This window comes from Plectropomus leopardus, chromosome 11, assembly GCF_008729295.1.
Source record: "Plectropomus leopardus isolate mb chromosome 11, YSFRI_Pleo_2.0, whole genome shotgun sequence".
In the NCBI taxonomy this organism is placed as follows: Eukaryota; Metazoa; Chordata; class Actinopteri; order Perciformes; family Serranidae; genus Plectropomus; species Plectropomus leopardus.
This window is the reverse complement of record NC_056473.1, coordinates 23,334,112-23,354,265: the sequence shown is the minus strand read 5'-3', so window position 1 is coordinate 23,354,265 and position 20,154 is coordinate 23,334,112. Positions and strand designations below refer to the sequence as shown.

The following is a 20,154-nucleotide window of genomic DNA, read 5'->3' as shown; positions in this document are numbered from 1 at the left end:
CTATTATGCTTTATAAAAAAAATATAAATATTTATACACACACACACACACACACACACACACACACACACATATAGAGATATATATAGATATATATAAGTAACAGTAGTGAATAGTCGTCAATTTTGTGATTCAGTTGTTCTTTACCGTGAATAATAATATATGGTTAAAGGATATAATAATAATAATAATGATAATCATAATAATTACTACTACTATTATTGCTATCACCATTGTATGTTTCATACAATAAATGTAGCACGATAAAAACATCTCGGCAAGGCAATACAGCACAATAGGGCATGCAAAAATAGTTTAAAACAAAAATTAAGCGCATAGAATAATACTATCATAAAATGAAGTATAGTGTCCATGTTTCCGACAGTACCTGAATGCAGCAGGAACATGCATGGTAACCGGGGCGGATCTATGTTTGATAGAGCTGGGCGTGGGCTCGACACTCCTCATCCCCTCTGCTTTCTGTGGAAGCACATTGTTCAACGCGGGCTCATTTTACCCATAACCAATGAATGCCTTGGTGCATTTTAGCCACTGAAAATTGAACACTTTATCGGAGAGAATACGGTGCAGATATCCTGAAGACGGCGGGAAGCGGACCAAGAACATTTTGTTTCCTACTGATTACAGCTGAGAGGCAACAGAGTTGAAAGATTTTTTTCTTCTTCCCGGCAGACGAAACGTCGCTTTTGTCGCTAATTAGACCTCTGCTTGTTGTAAGTATGCAGTACACATTCCTGTGTCCGAAATATGTCGGCAGTGACTGTTTTTTTGTGTAATGGTACCGCTTTAAAATGCTTTCAGTGTTTTGGGCACCGCTGGAGATTGCAGTTAAAACATGTTAGCTAGCTATCGTAACATTTTAATTCATGCCCGGCGAGGTTTGTCTGTCGAGGTCAATAACTCAGTAGTCTTCAGTCAGTCTTAGTCTTTACCAGGCCTGCATGTATGGGGATTTACAGAGGATATGCCTACACTTCAGCTTTTGCTGAATAAATATGTATTTTGATAAACAGTCTCCCTTGAGTTCGGGTGTTGTAACTTGGTTAGGGAGGAATAAGATGAGACCGCCGTGGATTTCCCCATCATTTTACTTTGAAAAAGAAACCGAAGGCATTTATATGAACAAGGTAATAAGGGGGAATTCACTTTCTGTGGCCTGTGTGTTTTTTTTTCCAGTGTGAAGATAATGTTGAGTATGAGGCTGCCGATAGTGGCCACACAGACGAGTAACGTTAGGGTGACGCCCCGTCACACTGAGTAAAAACTGAATGTATCACTGCGGAAGTTAGATTCCATTACAAGGCATTTAGAAAGCTGACTTTGGATTATGTTTTTCTCTATAAGCAGCAAAACTATTTAGCAGGTTTATACGGAAGAAGATAGCAAAGACAGCACTGATGTTTAATTGGCTATCACTTAAATCATGGCTACAGGGCAGCAGTACTCAACATACGGTCCGCGGACCAAATGCCCCACCCCCAACCACCACCACTACTACAGTGATTCACACTGGAAATTGTTTTTGTACTCTTGTAATACATATGATGTTAAAGTGCTTAAAAAAGCATCAAAATAGAAAAAAGTGCCAGCGGAGGATTCCCACACCCTCCGACAGAGGTCCTAGCTCAGCTCCCAATGTCCTAAAATCATGGAAATGTCCTAAAAACCCAGAAATGTCCTTAAATCCTAGAAACATCATTAAATCCTAGAGATGTCCTAACATCCTAGAGACGTCATCATATCCTGGAAACGTCCTAAAATCCTAGAAATGTGTCAGAATCCTAGAAATGTTTTAATATCCTGGAAACATCCTAAAATCGTGCAAATGTCCTAAAATCCTCTAAATGTCTTAAAAGCCTAGAAATGTCTTAAAATCCCTGAAATGCCCCAACACCCTAGAAATGTCTCAACATCCAAGAAAGCTTCTAATATCCTGGAAACATCCAAAAATCGTGCAAATGTCCTAAAATCCTCTAAATGTCAGAATATCCCCGAAATGTCCTAATTACTACAAACATCCTACAATCATAGAAATGTCTTAAAATTCTAGAAATGTCCTAAAATCCTAGAAACATGTATGAGGCCCCTGGAACTAGCCCCTGGCCTCCTGTCATTTTGCAAAGGTAATCCCCAAGCAAGGCAAGCTGAGTATCCCTGCTATAGTGGTTGTTGGATTAGAGCAGAAACAGTTTAGCCATCCCAAGCTGAGGTGAGTCTTTGGCAGAATTCATCGTGTTCATTATACAAAGTAATGGCAACATTTTAGTTAGTGCCCTCAAAAAATGTTGACTTGTTGAAACAAGTTGAAACTTGTTGGCTTTTTGACGTATGATTGTATCTGAGTGCTGTCCACATGCCAGCTGCTTGTCCAACACATCACTAGTGCTGTACAAAACATCCAGTGTGTCTTAAAATTTCTTAATTTCTATTTCATATGTACTAGGCCTTAAAAGTCATTGAATAGTCTTAAATTGTAAATGTCTTTATTTCCAATAACATTTTATCAAATATTATTTTTCAGTTCTTCAATTTTCTGTGTGAAAGTCCACATTTCCGGTGTTACAAATCTTAAAACCTCAGACAGAGCCTAATACTCTTTTTACTTTATACTTCCACTCACCTGTTGGTGAAATATAAAGTAACCTAACTCACTCTAATAACCATACTTCTACATTTAACACGATTTATCCAAAAATTTGTCTATTTGTTTTTTTGTTTTTGCTATTAAAAAGCATTAAACTGAAGTGTCTGATAGCTGTAGACACCCTGAACATCACATGTTCTGTGACCATATTAAGGAGGTCCAGTGTCAGTTGTGTAAATTTGACATCGCTGTGTCCGCGGTGGTCAGAGTGAAGGCAAGAATTCGGGCAGCTGGAAACAGCTGGAGGTAGTCCAGCCAGTGATAGAGGTGTGATGTTAATCTCTCGTCCCTTTCTCTGAACAGCTGTAGCCTGGGTGGTGCCCAGCTGCATGCCAAAATAAACGTGACTCCTTACAATACCAAGAATTTACAAATTGCAATTTTTCATAAAGCTTTCACGTGGAGAGTTTTCATTTGTTAAATGCGTCGCTTTTACTCCTTTTACAAAAACATGGAACCCATACCTATTTTGAACCATTCAGAGCATTGAAAATTAAATTGGTTCAGAGCCTGAATAGTTAGTTCTCAGCTGGAACCGAAAAATATCAGGTTTTCTTCGACCTGAAGTGAGAACTGTGACAACAGTGGGCGTCACATATTCTAAAGGTTGCAAAGAGAGGATGGAGAAGGCAACAATGGTCTCATTAATTGTTGGTTCATGCCTTTTTTGTGGTACAAACAAATATCTTAAAACAAAAGTTTGCAGTCTGGCAATCAATGTAATTGCGATTTTGCTATGATGTTTGCTTCCATTGTGCATTGTGCAAAGCCCTCTGTTGATGATGCATCCGTGATTATAATGATTCCATGTAAAAAAACGATGGAAACGCAGGCTGATTTGCTAGATAGCACCAAGGTCCAAGAATTTGGGACCAAAACGGTTCAAGAACCGGAGCTAATTTGATGGAAAAGAGGTATTTTAAACTTACAGTTTGCTCAGGATAAGCTCTTGTGTATATGTTTGAAATATTTTATGGGCATGTTTTATATTAAGCACAGTCCGTCTCCTGATTTGATATTGTTGTTGTTTTTAGGTCTTTAGGTTAGGGAGGTTATTTATTATCTGGAGACCAGACTCTACATTTGGTTGGGTCTTCTGCAGGTTGACTGGCAGCAATGTGACCAAAGTATGTTCTCTGTGTGCAGTGTTATCACATGCACTCACAAACTAAAATAAATGCACAAAATTCTTCTTATTGCAAAAAAAAAAAAAAGACCACTGATGGGTTTTGGGGTGGTTGGTGTCCGATAAGCCCCATGGCTCCTCTAACTGGCAGGCCTTTGTGTGGAGGTCAGCCGGCCTTTTCATCTCTGCTGCTGCCTCCACCATCTCACCCTACCCAACAAGCTGAAAGGATGACCCAGTGGGGAAAAGGTCACTTGTACTCCAGCGCCTTTAAGAGCAGCTTGTTTAAGCATGCACAGATGCACACAGAAACTGTTAATATAAATGTTTGTAGGGTAGAAAATGTGAGGAGGAGGAATTGTTTATTGAAGGATTTTCTCTCAAGATTCTCTTTGAGCAAAATCATAGTTTCATTCATGTTTCGATATTTTCTCTGGCTTCCTACCCCAGAGGAGGACTTAAATGGATAGTGCTGTTTTAAAGGGATAAAGTGTAACAACTAGAGTTCATAGACTTCATAAGAATTGCTTAGAGTCCTCAATAACTTGTATTTCATTGGCCTCAGAGAGCAGAATAGTGATTCCTCAGCTGCTGGTCAACACTTATGTTTGGATGCCGTTTAGGAGGATGATGTCATTGGAGAGCAGTGGGAGGGTGCAGTGGGCTACCGGGGCTCCAGGATGGGTCTTGGAGTCTCAGTATTCGACCATGATACCTCCCTAGAGAGGGTCTCCTTACCATCATTGCTCCATTAAAAATCTATTATCTCTGCAGTGGGCTTGTGGCTCTGCCAGTATGGATCCTTTAACCAATTAAGAACTTTAATGGAGAGCAGGATGCATGTTGAGGAAGATGGCCATTCATATGCCCTCCTTCTTGCATCATATGTTTTGAAGTGATGGATTTGTTTTCCATGTAGGAAAAAGTAAAGGGATGGTTGTTGGCTGTAGTTATCAGAGCCATGCTGCTGAATTAGTAGGGTCGACCCCTCTCTCCTGTGGTTTTATATGCCATTGGCATATAGTAAGAGTAGCCCTCACCCTCCCTCCCTCCCTCGCCCTCAGCCACTCTCCTTCCATCACCCCTCTTGCTGCTCTGTACTTGCACCCTCCGTAAGCTGTCATGTAAGATTATCCTCTTGGTCCAGGCGGGGCTCTTGGGTTTCAAAACGAACTGTTAATTTCCCAGGCTGGAGGTGGCGGGCTATAAATAACTCTAAACACAGACATACTGTATAGAGCTCCTTGATCAAAAGGGGAACAGCTTTGCAAGATTTGGGAGACTTTGGATTGGAATAAGTCACCAACTTTAAGATGACACTGCAGCTACAGCCTGTCTCAGAGTCATGATTGTAACAGTGGTTTTAGGGAAGTTTGCTGTGTTCACCTCTGATGAGCTGATGTGTAAGAACATGCCATGTTGCTGCAGGATTATTACTTTATTCAGGGATGTATATTGTATGATAATTGGAACATGCATGCCATCATCGTGGTTTTACAGGTTGTGCATGTGCAAATTTGGCCAACTGATGTAGGTCTTGGGCCATTATGGAGTGAATAGGTTAACCATGCACTGTCAGTAATTATATGAAAATCAGGACAGCAGACAAGAGCACCGCTATAGAGGCAGGATAACCATCTGTGTGTACAGAACAAAAGAAACGAAGGCAAAAAGTTCTCATGCTTTGTCATGTGTGGATGAAATATGTGTGTATATTAATGTGTTCGCTGATAATTATCATCTTCAGCATCTGTGTCCTCATGCCTCCTCTCTATCTGCTCAAAAACCAGCTCTGTATGAGCCTCAACTGACAACAAGTGTCTCTGAGAAAGGGACAGCATCACTGTCAATGATTAATTTTGCTATTCATCTCCATATGTATGTGTGGATTATTAATCAGCTGCTGACTTGGCCTAGTTTGAGAGAAGATGGCATGGCTGTCTGTTTTGCTTCCTCCAGTCTCCCAGTAGCGGGCACGGGTGTGTTGAATTAGCATTTTAGGTTGTAAATTTCAATCGTTTGGCAGGTGTACACTTGAGATCTGGTTATGTAGAAGAACCGCAGCAACCAACCGTGTCAGATTCTGGAGAGCTGTGCGTGTGTGAGAGAGTGCAGGTGTCAATCTTTTTTTGTTTTTGCTTGTGTACATGTGTCCTACATTTTCCATCTTTACTGCTCAGCAGTTTAATTTAGTGCACTTAAACAGCATGAAAATTAATTAACTGATTTAAGTTTTGGCACATTTTGATCTGTATTGGTTATTAAGATGCATGTCATGATCAGCATTTATCATTGCCTTATGAGAGTAGTGAGAGAGCCCTGATGTATAAATTAAGTTTGGGTTCGGTTTAGGCCTGGGCAATATATTGATATGTCACATGGTGGTTTGAAAGTAGATATCATTTTAGGTTTTGGATATCGTAAAATAGTAAGGGTTGTCTTTCTTTTCAGTAAAGTGATGTCAGTTTCTTAACTTACCAGCCTGTTCTAGCTGTTGGTTTATTTGCCTTAAATAAAATAAATATTTAGAGAAAGCACCAATAGTCAACCCTACAATATGTTGCAATATCGATATTGAGAAATTGGTCAAATTTGAAATTTGTGTTATTTGATTTTCTCAATATCGCCCAGCCCTAGTTAGGTGTGTATGCTGGAAGAATTCAGAAAATCTGATTAACCAGTAACCTAAATATTACTTTTAAGTGTCATTTCCACAAAAAAACCTGCTAACACATGTAAAATCTAGCTTTTTAATGGGATTGGAATGTGCACAATCTGCATTCACACCTGGGTTAAATGACTCTGCTGTTGACATGTATATTTATTGCCTCTGGCTCCGATCCGCATTGACAGGAACATAACACCCAAGTGAACCTGCTAATTTCAGCTCCTTAACTGGTGAAATGCAACGACGCGCCTTCACTGATTACCGTCCGTCTCCACCTAAGCAGCTAAAACATCAATCCAAGTTAGTCTGCTCGAGTTTGAAAGAGAGACTGAATAATTAAGAGACATATAAAGTAAAGTAGCCACCGTTAAGTATTTGCAGACCTGTGTTCCTGCTGCTGTTCACTGTTAACCCGTTTTCCAGCCTGTGTGTGATGTCAGACTGACACAACAACAACACCCACACACACACACACACACACACACACACACACACACACACAGATAGGCAGACTCATCTGCTGCAGTGCCATGTACACAGATCTGTTACTGGCAGTGGGAATGCAGTCTAGAGCCTATTTTTAGCAGGTTTACCTGCGTTTGAAAAACCTGCATGCACGTGCTAATTTTAAAAAAAGAAAAAAGGGGTTGTTTTTGGAAAGGGGTATTATTGTACAGCTCAATCTCACAGATATTTCGTGTTACGTGTTAAAACCATTACTCAATTAATGAATTAGGAGACTTACAGAAAGTTAATCTACATTCATTTTTCATATTAAATATTTGTAAAAGCAATTTATCAAGCAAAATTACTTACTGAAGTACAGCTAGACCAGTACTAGATTTTTGAAGCTGATGCTAACCTTTCAGAGTTTTAAAAAGACCTGGTATCAATGTATGAAGCGATTTTCATTGAAAACAGAAAATAAACAAATATTTATGATATTTTTATGTAATGTGAGTAAGAGATCTATTGAGTAAGACATTTTACAGTTAAGAAATAATCTCATTTAACACTCATGTCGAATTACTATATCATTGCGAAACCTTTTATAAAATACCTCAATCTTTGGTGTTTTTATTATCTGAAAAATCTGCCAATGTCTTTGTGTCTTTGCTAACATTAATCTATAATAAAATAGACAAAGATATTGAATTATTGATACTGAATATTTAAAACAGTTTCAGTACTCATTTTCTCAGTGTCAGATTTCCCTGTGGTATCAAAAATGTTATTGTATATTGTTATTTTTCAAGGTATTGTATTCAAGTTAGAAACTCCAGTATCTTGACAATACTAGTTGTAGTCCTAATAGGTGACGGCACTCTTATCACTCCCTAAAGTCCACTCTCTCTTAGCCCAATGACCAGTCTATAAGTGAACACCTTATTTGTGTCCATGTTGTTTGCATCACATTAAACTGGCCCTTATGTGAATCCCTGCCCTGTTTTAAGCCTTCAACCAAAGGTGACCCAGCGTCTGTCTGCCCTGCACAAGTCTCTCCGAACAGCTGCTGTTTATTTGGTTAAAGGAGGCTGTGAGGAGCGAGGCTGGCTCTGCAGCTCTGCCACAGTCTCTGTACTCCAGCCAGGGCGAGCTGCACTGTGTACCAGGTTGATTTATTTACAGTGAGGGAAAAGGAAGCTAAATGTTTGGCCACAAGATTGAGGGGTCAGGATAATTCCCTTCCTGTTGTGCTTGAGAATTATAGCAGCGAGGGTGTTTTTACAAGGAGGCTGTTGTTGATATTGGTAACGGTGTTTAGAGCTACCTGTTCCATTAAAGGCGAGCAGTGGCTTACGGCATCAAGGATGAGTTGCAGGAACATGAGTGTGATTGAATGAGAGCAGTTAAATGGCTGTGTCTTCAGTAAGCAAATCTGCTTTTCTGTCAATCATTAACATCAGTGAGCCAGTCGTAGTCTTGACTAATCTTGGTCTGCCCCTTCCTCAGCACAGTCTCACACACATCTCATACACAAGTCCTTTTTTATAGACTTGCATGCAGTTATTACTAATACTCCACCACGCCTAGACACAAATATAATCATGTCAGTAACTCTTGACTCCAACTGACTGAATTGGCTTTATACGTTTAGTTTTCTTTGGATGCTTTGCATGAAACTGTCCAGACTGTGTTCTTGTCACCTGTTACTCCTCTCTTTCTACAGTTCCAGTTTCAAGATTTACTCCAGCTGTGTGCGTGTGAGTGTGTGTGTGTGTGTGCACGCCTAGACACAAATATAATCATGTCAGTAACTCTTGACTCCAACTGACTGAGGGGTCCTTTGGGAGATAAAGCACAAGATACAGGGTGTGTATGTGATCTGCTAAGGCTGGCAAAAGCATGGATGTTGGCTTCTCTATAGTGAGCAAGGACTCAGGAGTTTGCCTATCAGAGGTACATGCAGTGCATTTTCTGTTAGGGATGACAGTCGGTGCCCTAGAGAAGGTAAAACAGCATATGTGACCCGTGGTGCTCATAAACTCCTGACAGATTGATTACACACTCTAGCAGGTGGTGCAGGTTAGTGATTTTCTTCTTGAGCTCACTTAAGGAACATTCAGCAAAGTGAGATGCTGTCAATGAACAGGCTGAGATATTTAACCCCACCTGACCTTATTTCACTCTGAACTGCGAGACATGAGACAGACCACTTTTGAGGAAGAGAAATTTTTGGCGGTTTAGGGTGTTAGGGTGGTACAGATGTAGATAGTGGTGTCTAACACAGTATAACATGATTTATACATCATTACTGCAGGTTTGTGTTGAAAATGGCAATGACACTGTTGAATCAAATTTAAAGTATGAATGTGTAAAATGTTTGAGTTTTTCTGTGAAACAGAAAGGGAAACTATACCTCTGAGACGTACAGAGATTTCAGTAATTTTCTTCTGAACTCTTCTTCTACTGTATACTATATCAGGAGATGACATCGCTGTGATGACATCAACTAACCAGTCACTGTTGTCTGCAGGATGTCAAACTGAAGCTACAAACACGGGAGGCTTCTGCGGTTTCCACTGCCCCCCAGCTGACTTTACTTGTGGTTCGCCATAGGTTTGGTCACACCAGCCCTAAAGTTGTGTCTTATTTAACCCAGCAAAATCTCTATGAGAGCTTCATGTCTTTTTTACTCTGACTCATCATGCGCCATCATGTCTACCACAGGGTTGGCATCTGTTCATTTTTAAGTCATCGATTTGGTAACTTTGTGGGCAAATTTGCAATAAGCTGAGTCACACTTTGCCACTGTATAAAATGGAAACACCCATATGACTACTTTTGCTACCCGTTGACTCAACATGCCTGGAATTTCACTGGCCAGCAGTGTTGTAGGGTGTAGGGTGGTGGTGATGACAAAGGTTTGGTGCCAGTGTGTGTGTCTTTGTATTCCCTTGTGTCTATGCATGGACATACACGCGTGGTTCCAGCTGACTCGATAGTTGGCATTGTGAGAGCATAATCGGCATTTTCTGCAAATTCTGATATTTTTTGAGCGTGGTCTCTTTGGTAAAATCTGGATTCTTTTTTATTTTTTCCATCACTAACCTCCACTATTATTAATGTCAGTGTTAAATGCTTTTAATGTATGATTTCTTAGATGTTTAACACTAGAATGCACATCTAAAGGCAAAAAATGTCTTTTAAGATTGACAAATTTCCCATAAATTCTTTGATGATTTAAGCAGAATTTTGCATGTTCTTCCAAGTCAAAATTACGTTTTAAATATCACCTGTCCATGTTGGATGTGCTTGACTTTTCATTTTCTACTTCAAGATAACCTCTGTGCATAAATGTATGTCAGAGTGATGTTTACCTGTGTTGTGTAAGTTTTAGCCAACAGAAAATGGATATAGCTTATGTTTTCTCAAGAGACCGACATGTTTCTTTAATAACATGCCTTGATTTATAGTCAGGGCAGCCCTGTTGCATCGACTAGACCTCTTAAGTGGGTTCAGTGGGTCCATAGGGGACAACTGCAGGCACACCTGGAGTCATAAAATCATCCCTTAGGCCTCTCATCCTGTTGCTATGGATGATCCCATGGAAGAAGCAAGGCAAACCAACAAACAATTCACAGCATAGCTTTGTTAGCAATAATGATTGTTGACAGAAAAAATGGTGCAAATCTGCAAATTTTGCACATTTTTACTCTTTGAAATCTTTGCCTTCAGCGTGTTCCTGTCACTGCTCTATTTTTGTGATTTTTAATATTTGATATTTTTGAACTCTGGCATCTGTCACCTTGGGTTCAAAGTTAGACATCAGTAATGCGAAGCCTGAGTGATGAGGACCAGTCTGCCAGTGTCATGCCCCTTCTTTTTCTCCCTTGCTGCCTCTGTAGCTCTCCCTCTCACATACACACACTCTCTGCTGCTCACACAGAGCGGGAGAGCATTGGAACATTGAGTACCTTCAGCACATTTTTCACATTCCCCTTTGAGGGTCTCAACCTCAGCCCCCACTACACACACACACAAAAAAACCACTAATGTTTCTCACCACTGGGCAGCAACGTTTTTGGACCACATCATGAGAGTCCAGTGACAGAGCGCAGCTTGTCAGAGCTCTGTGTTTGTCTGCTGTCCAGTCTTGGCAATGTGTTTGTTTCTTGTCAGACTGCTAACCTCCACCTTTCTTTCTCCCTTTCTTTTCTCCAGCAGTGGTGTCTGTGGTGAGCAGCAGCGGCAAAGATGACGGAGTACAAGCTGGTGGTGGTGGGAGCTGGAGGCGTGGGCAAGAGTGCACTCACCATCCAGCTCATCCAGAACCACTTTGTGGATGAATATGACCCCACCATAGAGGTATGACTCTTTTTTGCATGCTCTTCACATTGCTCCTGTGGGAGGCATCTTGGGTGTTGGGTGGGAATGTAGACGAGGGTTATTTAAAATGTTCAAAAAAATAATAATTTCCAGCTCCCCTGGAATTGTGTGGTTGTCCACCACTTTTAGTGTGATGTGATGTGATAGAAGTTCATGCATTAATCTACATGTTGTATACAAACATCCAGTCCCTCAGTCCCTGCTGAAAAGTATTGCTTGTATCCTACTGACATGACAGCTCTGTCTAAATCAAGTTAATTTAATTAAGTTAATCGAATGTCTGTGGCTATTCTCCAAACCATCCAGCTTGAAGAAATTCCAAATTTGCCTTTTAAGAATAAATATTTACTCCACCCCTCTGTGATTCTTATAGTTTCATGAAAACAAGAAAAAGATTGCAGACATTGCAAAGAGGAGAGTGCAGCCAGTGAGAATGTTTTCTCCTCTCTTTTTCTCCCTCTCTGTCTCCACACTCTCCCTCTCTTTCTCACCACGCCTGCCTCTGGCCAGACAATGTCCTTTTTGTGTATTTGCATTCCTGGCCCCTATGCTCTAACAAACAAAGGGACGGCACTCCATGTTTTTGTGGCTGCGTGTTGGAAGGCTAAACATTGGCTCCAATACCCTGCTCCTCTGATCTCTAGATGTGCATTTGAAGTGGACAGGGAATTAATGGATACCAGTCATACCCGTTTCCATACGAACATATACCTAAAACTTCTTTTTTTGAATTTCCACTGCAGACAGTATTCTTAAATGTAGCTGTGGTTTTTACCAGTGTTCAGAGTCTCTGTTGCAATCAATGGGATATTTAAAAATAGCAGGTTTGTGGTTTAAGCATTGAGTCCTTTTTGTGCAAGAGTGCTGTTTCTCTATTGACCAATCAACAACTGCAGTGTTTCTAGCTTCACCTTTTAGTATTGGCTCAGTAGGGTTGAATAGTGAACTACTTTTAAGGGCACCAGCCAAATTATGTCAGTACTTCCAAGCACCTACTAACATTAAATCAGTCGGTACAAAATTACTGTTCCTGAGAGCACACCTGATTGAGAACGAAGCACAGCGTGCTTTGTGGCAGAGACAGCAGAGCTGGAAGCACCGCGAAGTGCCCTAAAGCTGTGAAGCCACCCGCTGAGCTCCGTCAACTTTCCTAGCGAGCTAAAACTATTACTGCAGTACAGTACAAATAGCATGAATAGTAGATCAGAATGGTTCTATTCCACATCCACAACTTCTGATGATGGAAACACAGAAATAAGCATTCTGATGTGTAATGAACTGAATTGAACCAGTCTGCTTGGTGGAAACAAGGTTTTTGTGTATGGACATGTTGCTAAGCACCGAGTGGCCAAGGATGTAACAACCTCAATGACCCACATTTGCCTCACATTCCACCTGAACCATCTGCTTTGTGTCTCTCTTTTGTCACAGGTGGCTCACTCACATATTTTTTACCACCTCGCTAAATGTTGGCCTCTCTCCCTTTTTCTACAGGACTCGTACAGGAAACAGGTTGTGATTGACGGGGAGACCTGCCTGCTGGACATCCTGGACACTGCAGGTCAGGAGGAGTACAGCGCCATGAGGGATCAGTACATGAGGACCGGGGAAGGTTTTCTATGTGTCTTTGCCATCAACAACACAAAGTCATTTGAGGACATTCATCAGTACAGGTGTGTGTAAGAGTGAAGCAAAGTAGGAGGGTTTGGGTGTAGGGATGCAGGGGCATCACAAATCATGACATTGTGCGCTATGAAATCTGTCGTTGCACGTGTGTATTTACCAGTCCGATCACAGATGGTCAGACAGAAAGTCATTTCTGGTAGTTCTCTTGTAAGGTTGTGTGTTTCTGTAAATGCAGTGTGTGTTGCAGGGACTGCCACGGGGTCTCGACAGAGAGGGATATGTATACGTATGTGTGCCAGCTCTCTGCAGTAGTTGGGATGATGTCATGCTGTAGCGTTTAACACGGCTAAAGAAAGCTTAGCCCCCAACTGGAGGATTACAGCACGATGCCAATGAAATCGATCCTGACTCAATTAGAGGAGCGGGAGAGAGGTAGCACTTTCAAGGACAGGAAAGGAGACGAGGAGGGAGGGGGAAGAGATTCAGCTGGAGATGACAGTGTTCTCTCTCTTTGCCACATTTTGTCTTTCTCATCACATTAGACACCCACTTGCCAGTGTTGCACGTGGCAAGTAAAAAAAGGCTGCATATTAACTCTGCTACCTTCTCTACAGATTTGAAGAGGGTTTTTTTCTGAGTTCCTTACACATGTTTATTTGACTTGCTGCCATCTCAGCCCAGCCCTGTTTTTTTACACCTGGCTTTAATACAACTGCTAGTATCACTGTGAAATCATTATGCAAGTTGTGAAATTGTGCATGGATCTTTGGTTGAATGCTGAAATAGGTAGTGGCCCAGTTAAAACTCTGGAGTTACTGAAAGATCTGTTCCGTATATTACTGGCAAAAATAGTCAGGCATTTTAGCAAAACCTCTGCTCCCCTGTTGGCACATACTGGTTAGTACCTGCTTAAAACTTGGCGGTGCATTTTGATTCTTTTTTCTTTCATGTGAACCAACTAGCAGTATTATACCGATTGCACCAAGTATGTTTTTCTGGTGTTTGCTGGAATCTTTTACATTCCTGTTGACTTAAAATACCTGCCTCACCAGTATATTACAAGGCAGTGGTCTAACAGGGGACCATGTCTGTTGTGACATCAAGAGCAACTGTGGCCATGAACACCATTGGCATTGTTGACTGCAGATGGGCAGGGCTGACTGTAGCGGATGCATCCTGCTGTACTGTGGCTTAGGGAGAAGAAGGGCCGAGCTGATAGATTGATCTGACCCACTCCTCTCACTCAGTTCCCCCTGACTGCCTGGCGGTTGGCGCTGGCTGCTGTAGTGATGAGGTAATGCTGTTCGCCGCCTGCCTGTTGTCCATCCCTCCCCCCTCCTTCCCTTCCTCTCCACCTCCCTCCTTCAGCAGTGCAGCACAGCCCAGCACCGGCAGGGCCCCGGCTCTTCCTCAGGGTCCTAGAGCTCCCTGGGTGGTTGGCTCTCCAGCGGTGGAGCTGCTGTTGTTTATGAAGCAGGGAGGATCCCGGACAAGAGATATGTCACTTTGACTAAATGCAGTGCCTGGGTTGGATTAAGGAAACAGTAAAAGTTTTGCAATTAAATGGCTGTTTCTCTTGTTTTGTGGTTCACAGAGAACAGATTAAACGTGTAAAGGACTCAGACGATGTTCCCATGGTGCTTGTGGGAAACAAATGTGACCTCCCGGCACGCACAGTGGACACGAGGCAAGCCCAGGAACTCGCCCGCTCTTATGGCATCCCTTATATTGAGACCTCTGCCAAAACACGACAGGTAGGTTGTAAACAAGAAGCACACCCCCACAATAAAATACATACACCTCCTGTCTCTCTCCCTCTATCTCTGGTATTTGAAATTACCTTTAAGTTTGACTTATGTTTAATTTTTTTCTCCCATCTTTGCAAACCACAAAAGATACATTTGAAGCATCTCTGTGCTGCACCATACTGTAAACAAATTATGACAGTGTTCTAGTATGGGCTCTGTAATTTTACATTTTGCGTGTGTTTTAATGCACATGAAGAGCAGTGGATGGCCCGCGGTGTGATGTGATTTATGTTGCTTGAAACATTTTATTATGCCGCAGGCAATGACTCACAGCCAGGTTACCTTGGCTTGAGAATAGTGCTACAGTATTTGAAAGGCTTCATAAGGACAAGTCGCCGCACAGCTCCCACTGTCTCTGAGTCACTGTCACACGTTATGAAGGTGCATACAGACTATGGCATTCATCATTGAACCCGCAGAAAGACTGTCATTCAAACAGATGAGCATTTTTTTTAGTCATTATGATTTCTTGAGTAACAGCATCTGAAGTATCAGTGTTGCCATGGTGATGTTGCCAGGCCTCTCACTGGCGACTACACCTGAGAGGTTTTCTGTCAGTTATAAGGTGTGCGTGCAGTCTACACCACCTGGAACTGACCATTGTATGTGCCGAGATTTATTCGTAACCTTTCTGTGTTTGCAGGGAGTCGAGGACGCCTTCTACACACTGGTTAGGGAGATCCGACAGCATAAGCTGAGGAAGCTGAACCCGCCTGATGAGAGCGGTCAGGACTGTATGAGCTGTCGCTGTGTGGTATCGTGATGCAGGTGAGACACAGAAATTTCTCTTTCTTCTTTTATAGCTACATAGCAATATGGGAAGTCTTCTAATTGCTCTGTTTTGCACGTTTCCTACAGATCATTGAAAAATTGTAAAAGGCATTGGATTTATTAATTACAAAATAAGACCTTAATTGATTTTCAAATGTCTTTAATCGACCTTTTAAAAAGGACATGGAAATGAATAGTGGGATTTTATGAATTATCTTTTATCTTTTTATGAATTTGAGTTGTAAAATCTCAAAAAAATGTTGACATTTATTTTTTTCTTAATGCTCTTTCTTAAATAATTTACAGAATACTTCCTGCATTAATGTCATGTAGATCAGAAAAGGAGAACCAAATACCCCAATTTTGTTAAGGCAATGCATATAGGCCTCTGTGTATTTTATGCAATAAGTTTTTCAAACTTGGCACAATGGGCATCCCACCCTGTATGCTGAAATGATATGACTGTCCGTTGTAGATGGAGCCATATTTTGCTCAGCTTGAACTCCTCATTATGTTTTAGTTTTCCCAGAAATATAAATTTAACGGCACTAACGTCTGTCTCCCTTTTTTGTGATTTCAGCTTTCCAGCTGACTGTTGCACGTCGAGAAGAAATGCTACAGATTGTAGCGGCAGCATGGACTTAAAGATAGAACGATAAAACAACTCAATGATGAAATATAAACTTTTTTTCAAAAAGAGGATGATTGAAGCAAAAGCTCTCAAGGAAACCACCAGAGCTGACTGAACCATAGACCTTCATGGAAAGGAGGATTTGGACTGTTGCCTAAGTGGCTACCAGAACTGGCCTGGTCCAGTCCCTTTTCTTTTTTTGTTTGGTCCACACATCGACCTGTGAGCAACTCCACTAATGACTTTATGTCAACTCAAGTGTGGTCTCGCTGGGTAGTTCAACAAGTTTCCTGCTAACTTATTGTTTTCAGTCTCAACACTGGTCCTAAAGGGGGTGTCTCTCCCTCCACTCTCCCCACCTTGAAATCCTAATTCCACTCCCCCTGCCTGCCCACTGGAAGGACTGACTGACTTAAATGGAAAGGACTGGAGGATGTTCAGTTACCCAAACCCTTCTCACATAAACAACCCCACATCTAACTCCACCTGTCTTTTGGTTTCCCTGGAATGGCTGTGTAGTCCCTTCTTTATTACTGGATACAGGGGGTGGAGGCTGACATGGGAATGACCTTAATATGTTGTTTGCCTAGCTGTACAAAATCTTTGGTTTTGTTTTTGATATGGAACATTTTGTTTGTGATCGAAGAAGTCACAGCAATATGTGAGCGAGGGTGTTTATTACACATGGCACCTGGTTTGACATTTTTCACGACCTGCCCAATGTAGTTGGAATTCCTCTCGGGATAGAAATGTTGGATGGAGAATATAAAGATAGATGAATTTCCAGAATGCAGCTGCCTCCTCTCCTTTCAGATGTTTTCTTTGCTACAGTTAAGAGTTGTCGTTGTGGAATAATAATAGTAATGGCTAGTGTACGTAGGTTCTGGTGCAATAGGATTCTTTACTGTCCAATTTACACAAAGTATTGGGAATAAACCACCTCTCGTTCCTACTTGTTTTACTTTGGATAAGGAAGGAGGGGTACTGTGCATGAAAATGTAGTTGTCTCTCAAGTTGCTAAAGCTGGAGAGGTTGCTTGTAGAGTATGAGGACACCTCTGCACTTGTGCAATTATACAATGATAGGTTATTGTTTTCAACAAAACAACAACCAGTTGATTTTTCTTGCATTTCATTTCAGTAGCTCTATGCTGTACAACTCTTATTTGCTACGCAGTGATAACAGCATTGCAAGAATCACTCCATGTGGATATTAAGGCTCAGGAATCAGGGTCCAGGAAAGTCTCATGTGACAGTCCTGGACAATAGGGTTAAGGATGTCACCAGTTAGCTTTGCAGAGTGTAACGCACAAGTCCTGCCTCAGAGTCGAACTTCAGTTTTTCCACACACCACGCTACCCTCAAACCGCTCCTCTTTTCTCTGCCACCTCAGCTCAACAACGGAACAATATCAGTTCAGGTGCTAATCATGTCAGAATCCATAGTTACTGTATATGTGGGACTATTGTTTGTAATAGGTGATGGATTTTGGGTTATGGGAGTGAATCGCTTTTGTTTCTTAATACTGACTAGCTTGTGCTCTCCACAATAATTTGCTGCCTAAATGAAAAAAGACTGCTCGGTGTTTACGTTGCCTTATCTGTTAGCTAGACTGTATGTACCTCACGTATGCAGCGAGCTCTACCTGAGACGATTATGTGTTCTGTTGGCTGCATTGTTTTGTTTATGTTTGATTATGTGTGCAACTAAAAAAAAAAACAACCTAGAAGTGTGTTGAATTTAGATATGCGCTGTATAGAATTTGAAAGACAAGGCAAGCCCCTGAAAACACTACACTGATTTTTAAAAAAGGGTTCTTTAATGGCATTTGCGTCTGAAGAAGACTGAAAAACAGCAGTTTTAAAGCCCAGTATAAGCCACGTTGTCTTGCTCTCATGTTGATATTATGTTTCAGTCCCGTTAGATTGGACCATGTGGTAGTGATTACGAGAAATTGTTACTTTGAGTCCAAATTATACTTAAACAGTTCAGAAAATGTTTCATGTATGATAACGTATGGAGTCCCAGATACTACAGGCAGGTTTTAACAAGCTTCAGATGCAAACCTCAAAGACATCTTCCATGAAAGATATAAAATGTTATTTTGCCATTTTCTCCTGTGAAGGAAAACCAAATCTTTATTTCTGACCTAATGGATTTTGTACAGTTGAAAGTTTCACTCAAAACATGGCTTAAAGAACTGTTTGGATGATAGTGGCCAAGTTGTTTTTATCAGTCAGTCGTTCTTTTTTTCTGCTCAGAGGAAGGATATGAACTGTGAATGTGTTTGAGTCTTTAGATATTGTCTGAAAGAAGCCTCGTGTTTAGATTTTACAACATTGAAATCATTTCAGCGGATGATCTTTGGTCCCATTTTTGGCTGTGTTGTTCCTAACTTTTATTTTTCACCTATTGTACTTAAACCTTTAAAAGGAAAAGAAGAGTGTGGCGTTTGTAACCTGCAATTACAGTCCTGATCGTACGCTTGTCCTCTCCCCGTCAACCTTTTAAACAGTACATCCATGATAATAATACATAGAATTCCACAAATCTGTGTTCAAATTCCCGTTTCATTAGAATATTGGCGTCATGTTGCCACAGGGACACTCCAGCCAGCAAAACCACAAGTATACACGTCAGAAAACCTGGTGAGCATGATAAAGACTGTATGGACCACTGGGAGTTTTGCACAAGGATACAGTGGGCTCAAGGGCTTGTTTCTCCCTAGCAAACTGTGGACGAAGGTTTGGAAGGAATTTGTGAAAATGTCAACTGTTTAGCTATTTAAGATGTATTTACTCTTTGAAAATGTGGCAAATGTATTGCTGGACAGGAATAAAGATGTCAAGATGAAACTGTGTCTTTGGTCCCTTTAACATCTAACTTTCACATCATCTCAAATTTGAGGTTTGCTGCCACCTACAGGCTGTTTCATGTATCATATTTCAGAGTAGGACAAAGGGGACAAAATTTCAGAAAAACACAAAATAAGTGAATGTTCAAAGGACAGTCATAAAATGTGTTTACACAGGAGTTTTACCATCAGCAGTGCTATTAACACAAGGTTTTCAGGAAGTAAAGGCAGACCTGTTTTTCTTTCAGCAATCTTGAACCATTTCAATGACCAAAGAAAAAAAAGATTGTTAATGATTCCCTCATAGATAAACTGTGTCTAAAATTAGTATTTTGTGTAAATTGGTGTCTTTATCAATTCATTGAACATTTGGTAGATATTTGCCTCGCTATACAACTGATGTGTGATTAATTTATGAAGAGGACTATATTACCCAGAAATGGAGTGTGTGTGTGTGTGTTTATGGGTTTGTGTGTGTGAGAGAGAGACACATTTGGTCATTTCCAGCAACTGAAAAGGAAGGAGGAAGTATGCAAGAATTACTGTTTAGTGGAGTGAAACAAAGCAGCTGAATAAGGGATGGTATGATAGCAATACTTATTTGTAATTTTACATACTCTTTAAATTCATATGAGTAAATGTTCCAATGTGATGTCAAATCTTTTTCAGATTCAGTTAAAGTGAGCTAAATGTAAAGATGTTAGAGAAAAGCCATCTCCACTGTTAAAGGTACAGTACATATGTCTTTTCAAAGCGACATATGAGATGTCTTTGCATTATATTACTGCTGGTATTGATGTTATTTAAGTTTTTATATATGGTAACACATATCTTACCAGAGGAGTTATTGGATTGACAGCAGCTACTGATACAGTAACACATTGCAAATATGGTTACAAGTACTGAAATTATGTGACAGAAAGTGATAAAACAAGACACGTGCACCAGAACAGAGCAGGGTGACAAATTACTATGATTAAATTGTGACATCATCCAAACAACTACAGCATGGCTCCTTGACCAGTTATAATTTATCATTAATAATACTAATATACATATATTGGTCTACTGGGTCACTGTTTTTTCCCTGTCTTGTTTGTTCAAGCCATGTAGCCTGGTTATTGTTTTTTATGGCAGGTGATTTGCATAAATGTGGAGCTGTTCTGTCACTGGCTT

General features: G+C 40.8%; 1 protein-coding gene across 2 annotated transcripts; it reads left to right on the top strand.

Moving 5' to 3' along the window:
- The first annotated feature begins 467 nt into the window (after positions 1-467).
- hrasb (HRas proto-oncogene, GTPase b) lies at positions 468-18,979 on the top strand. 2 transcript variants are annotated; one of them, XM_042495688.1, is made up of 6 exons: positions 468-734; positions 11,128-11,268; positions 12,784-12,962; positions 14,510-14,669; positions 15,367-15,491; positions 16,075-18,979. In XM_042495688.1, the coding sequence occupies exons 2-5, from the start codon at positions 11,158-11,160 to the stop codon at positions 15,484-15,486; spliced, it is 570 nt and encodes a 189-aa protein (XP_042351622.1). In that variant the 5' UTR covers positions 468-734; positions 11,128-11,157; the 3' UTR covers positions 15,487-15,491; positions 16,075-18,979. The 2 variants fall into 2 exon arrangements, with proteins under 2 accessions (XP_042351622.1, XP_042351621.1); XM_042495687.1 differs by having other exon boundaries at positions 11,125-11,268.
- The last annotated feature ends 1,175 nt before the right edge of the window (positions 18,980-20,154 follow it).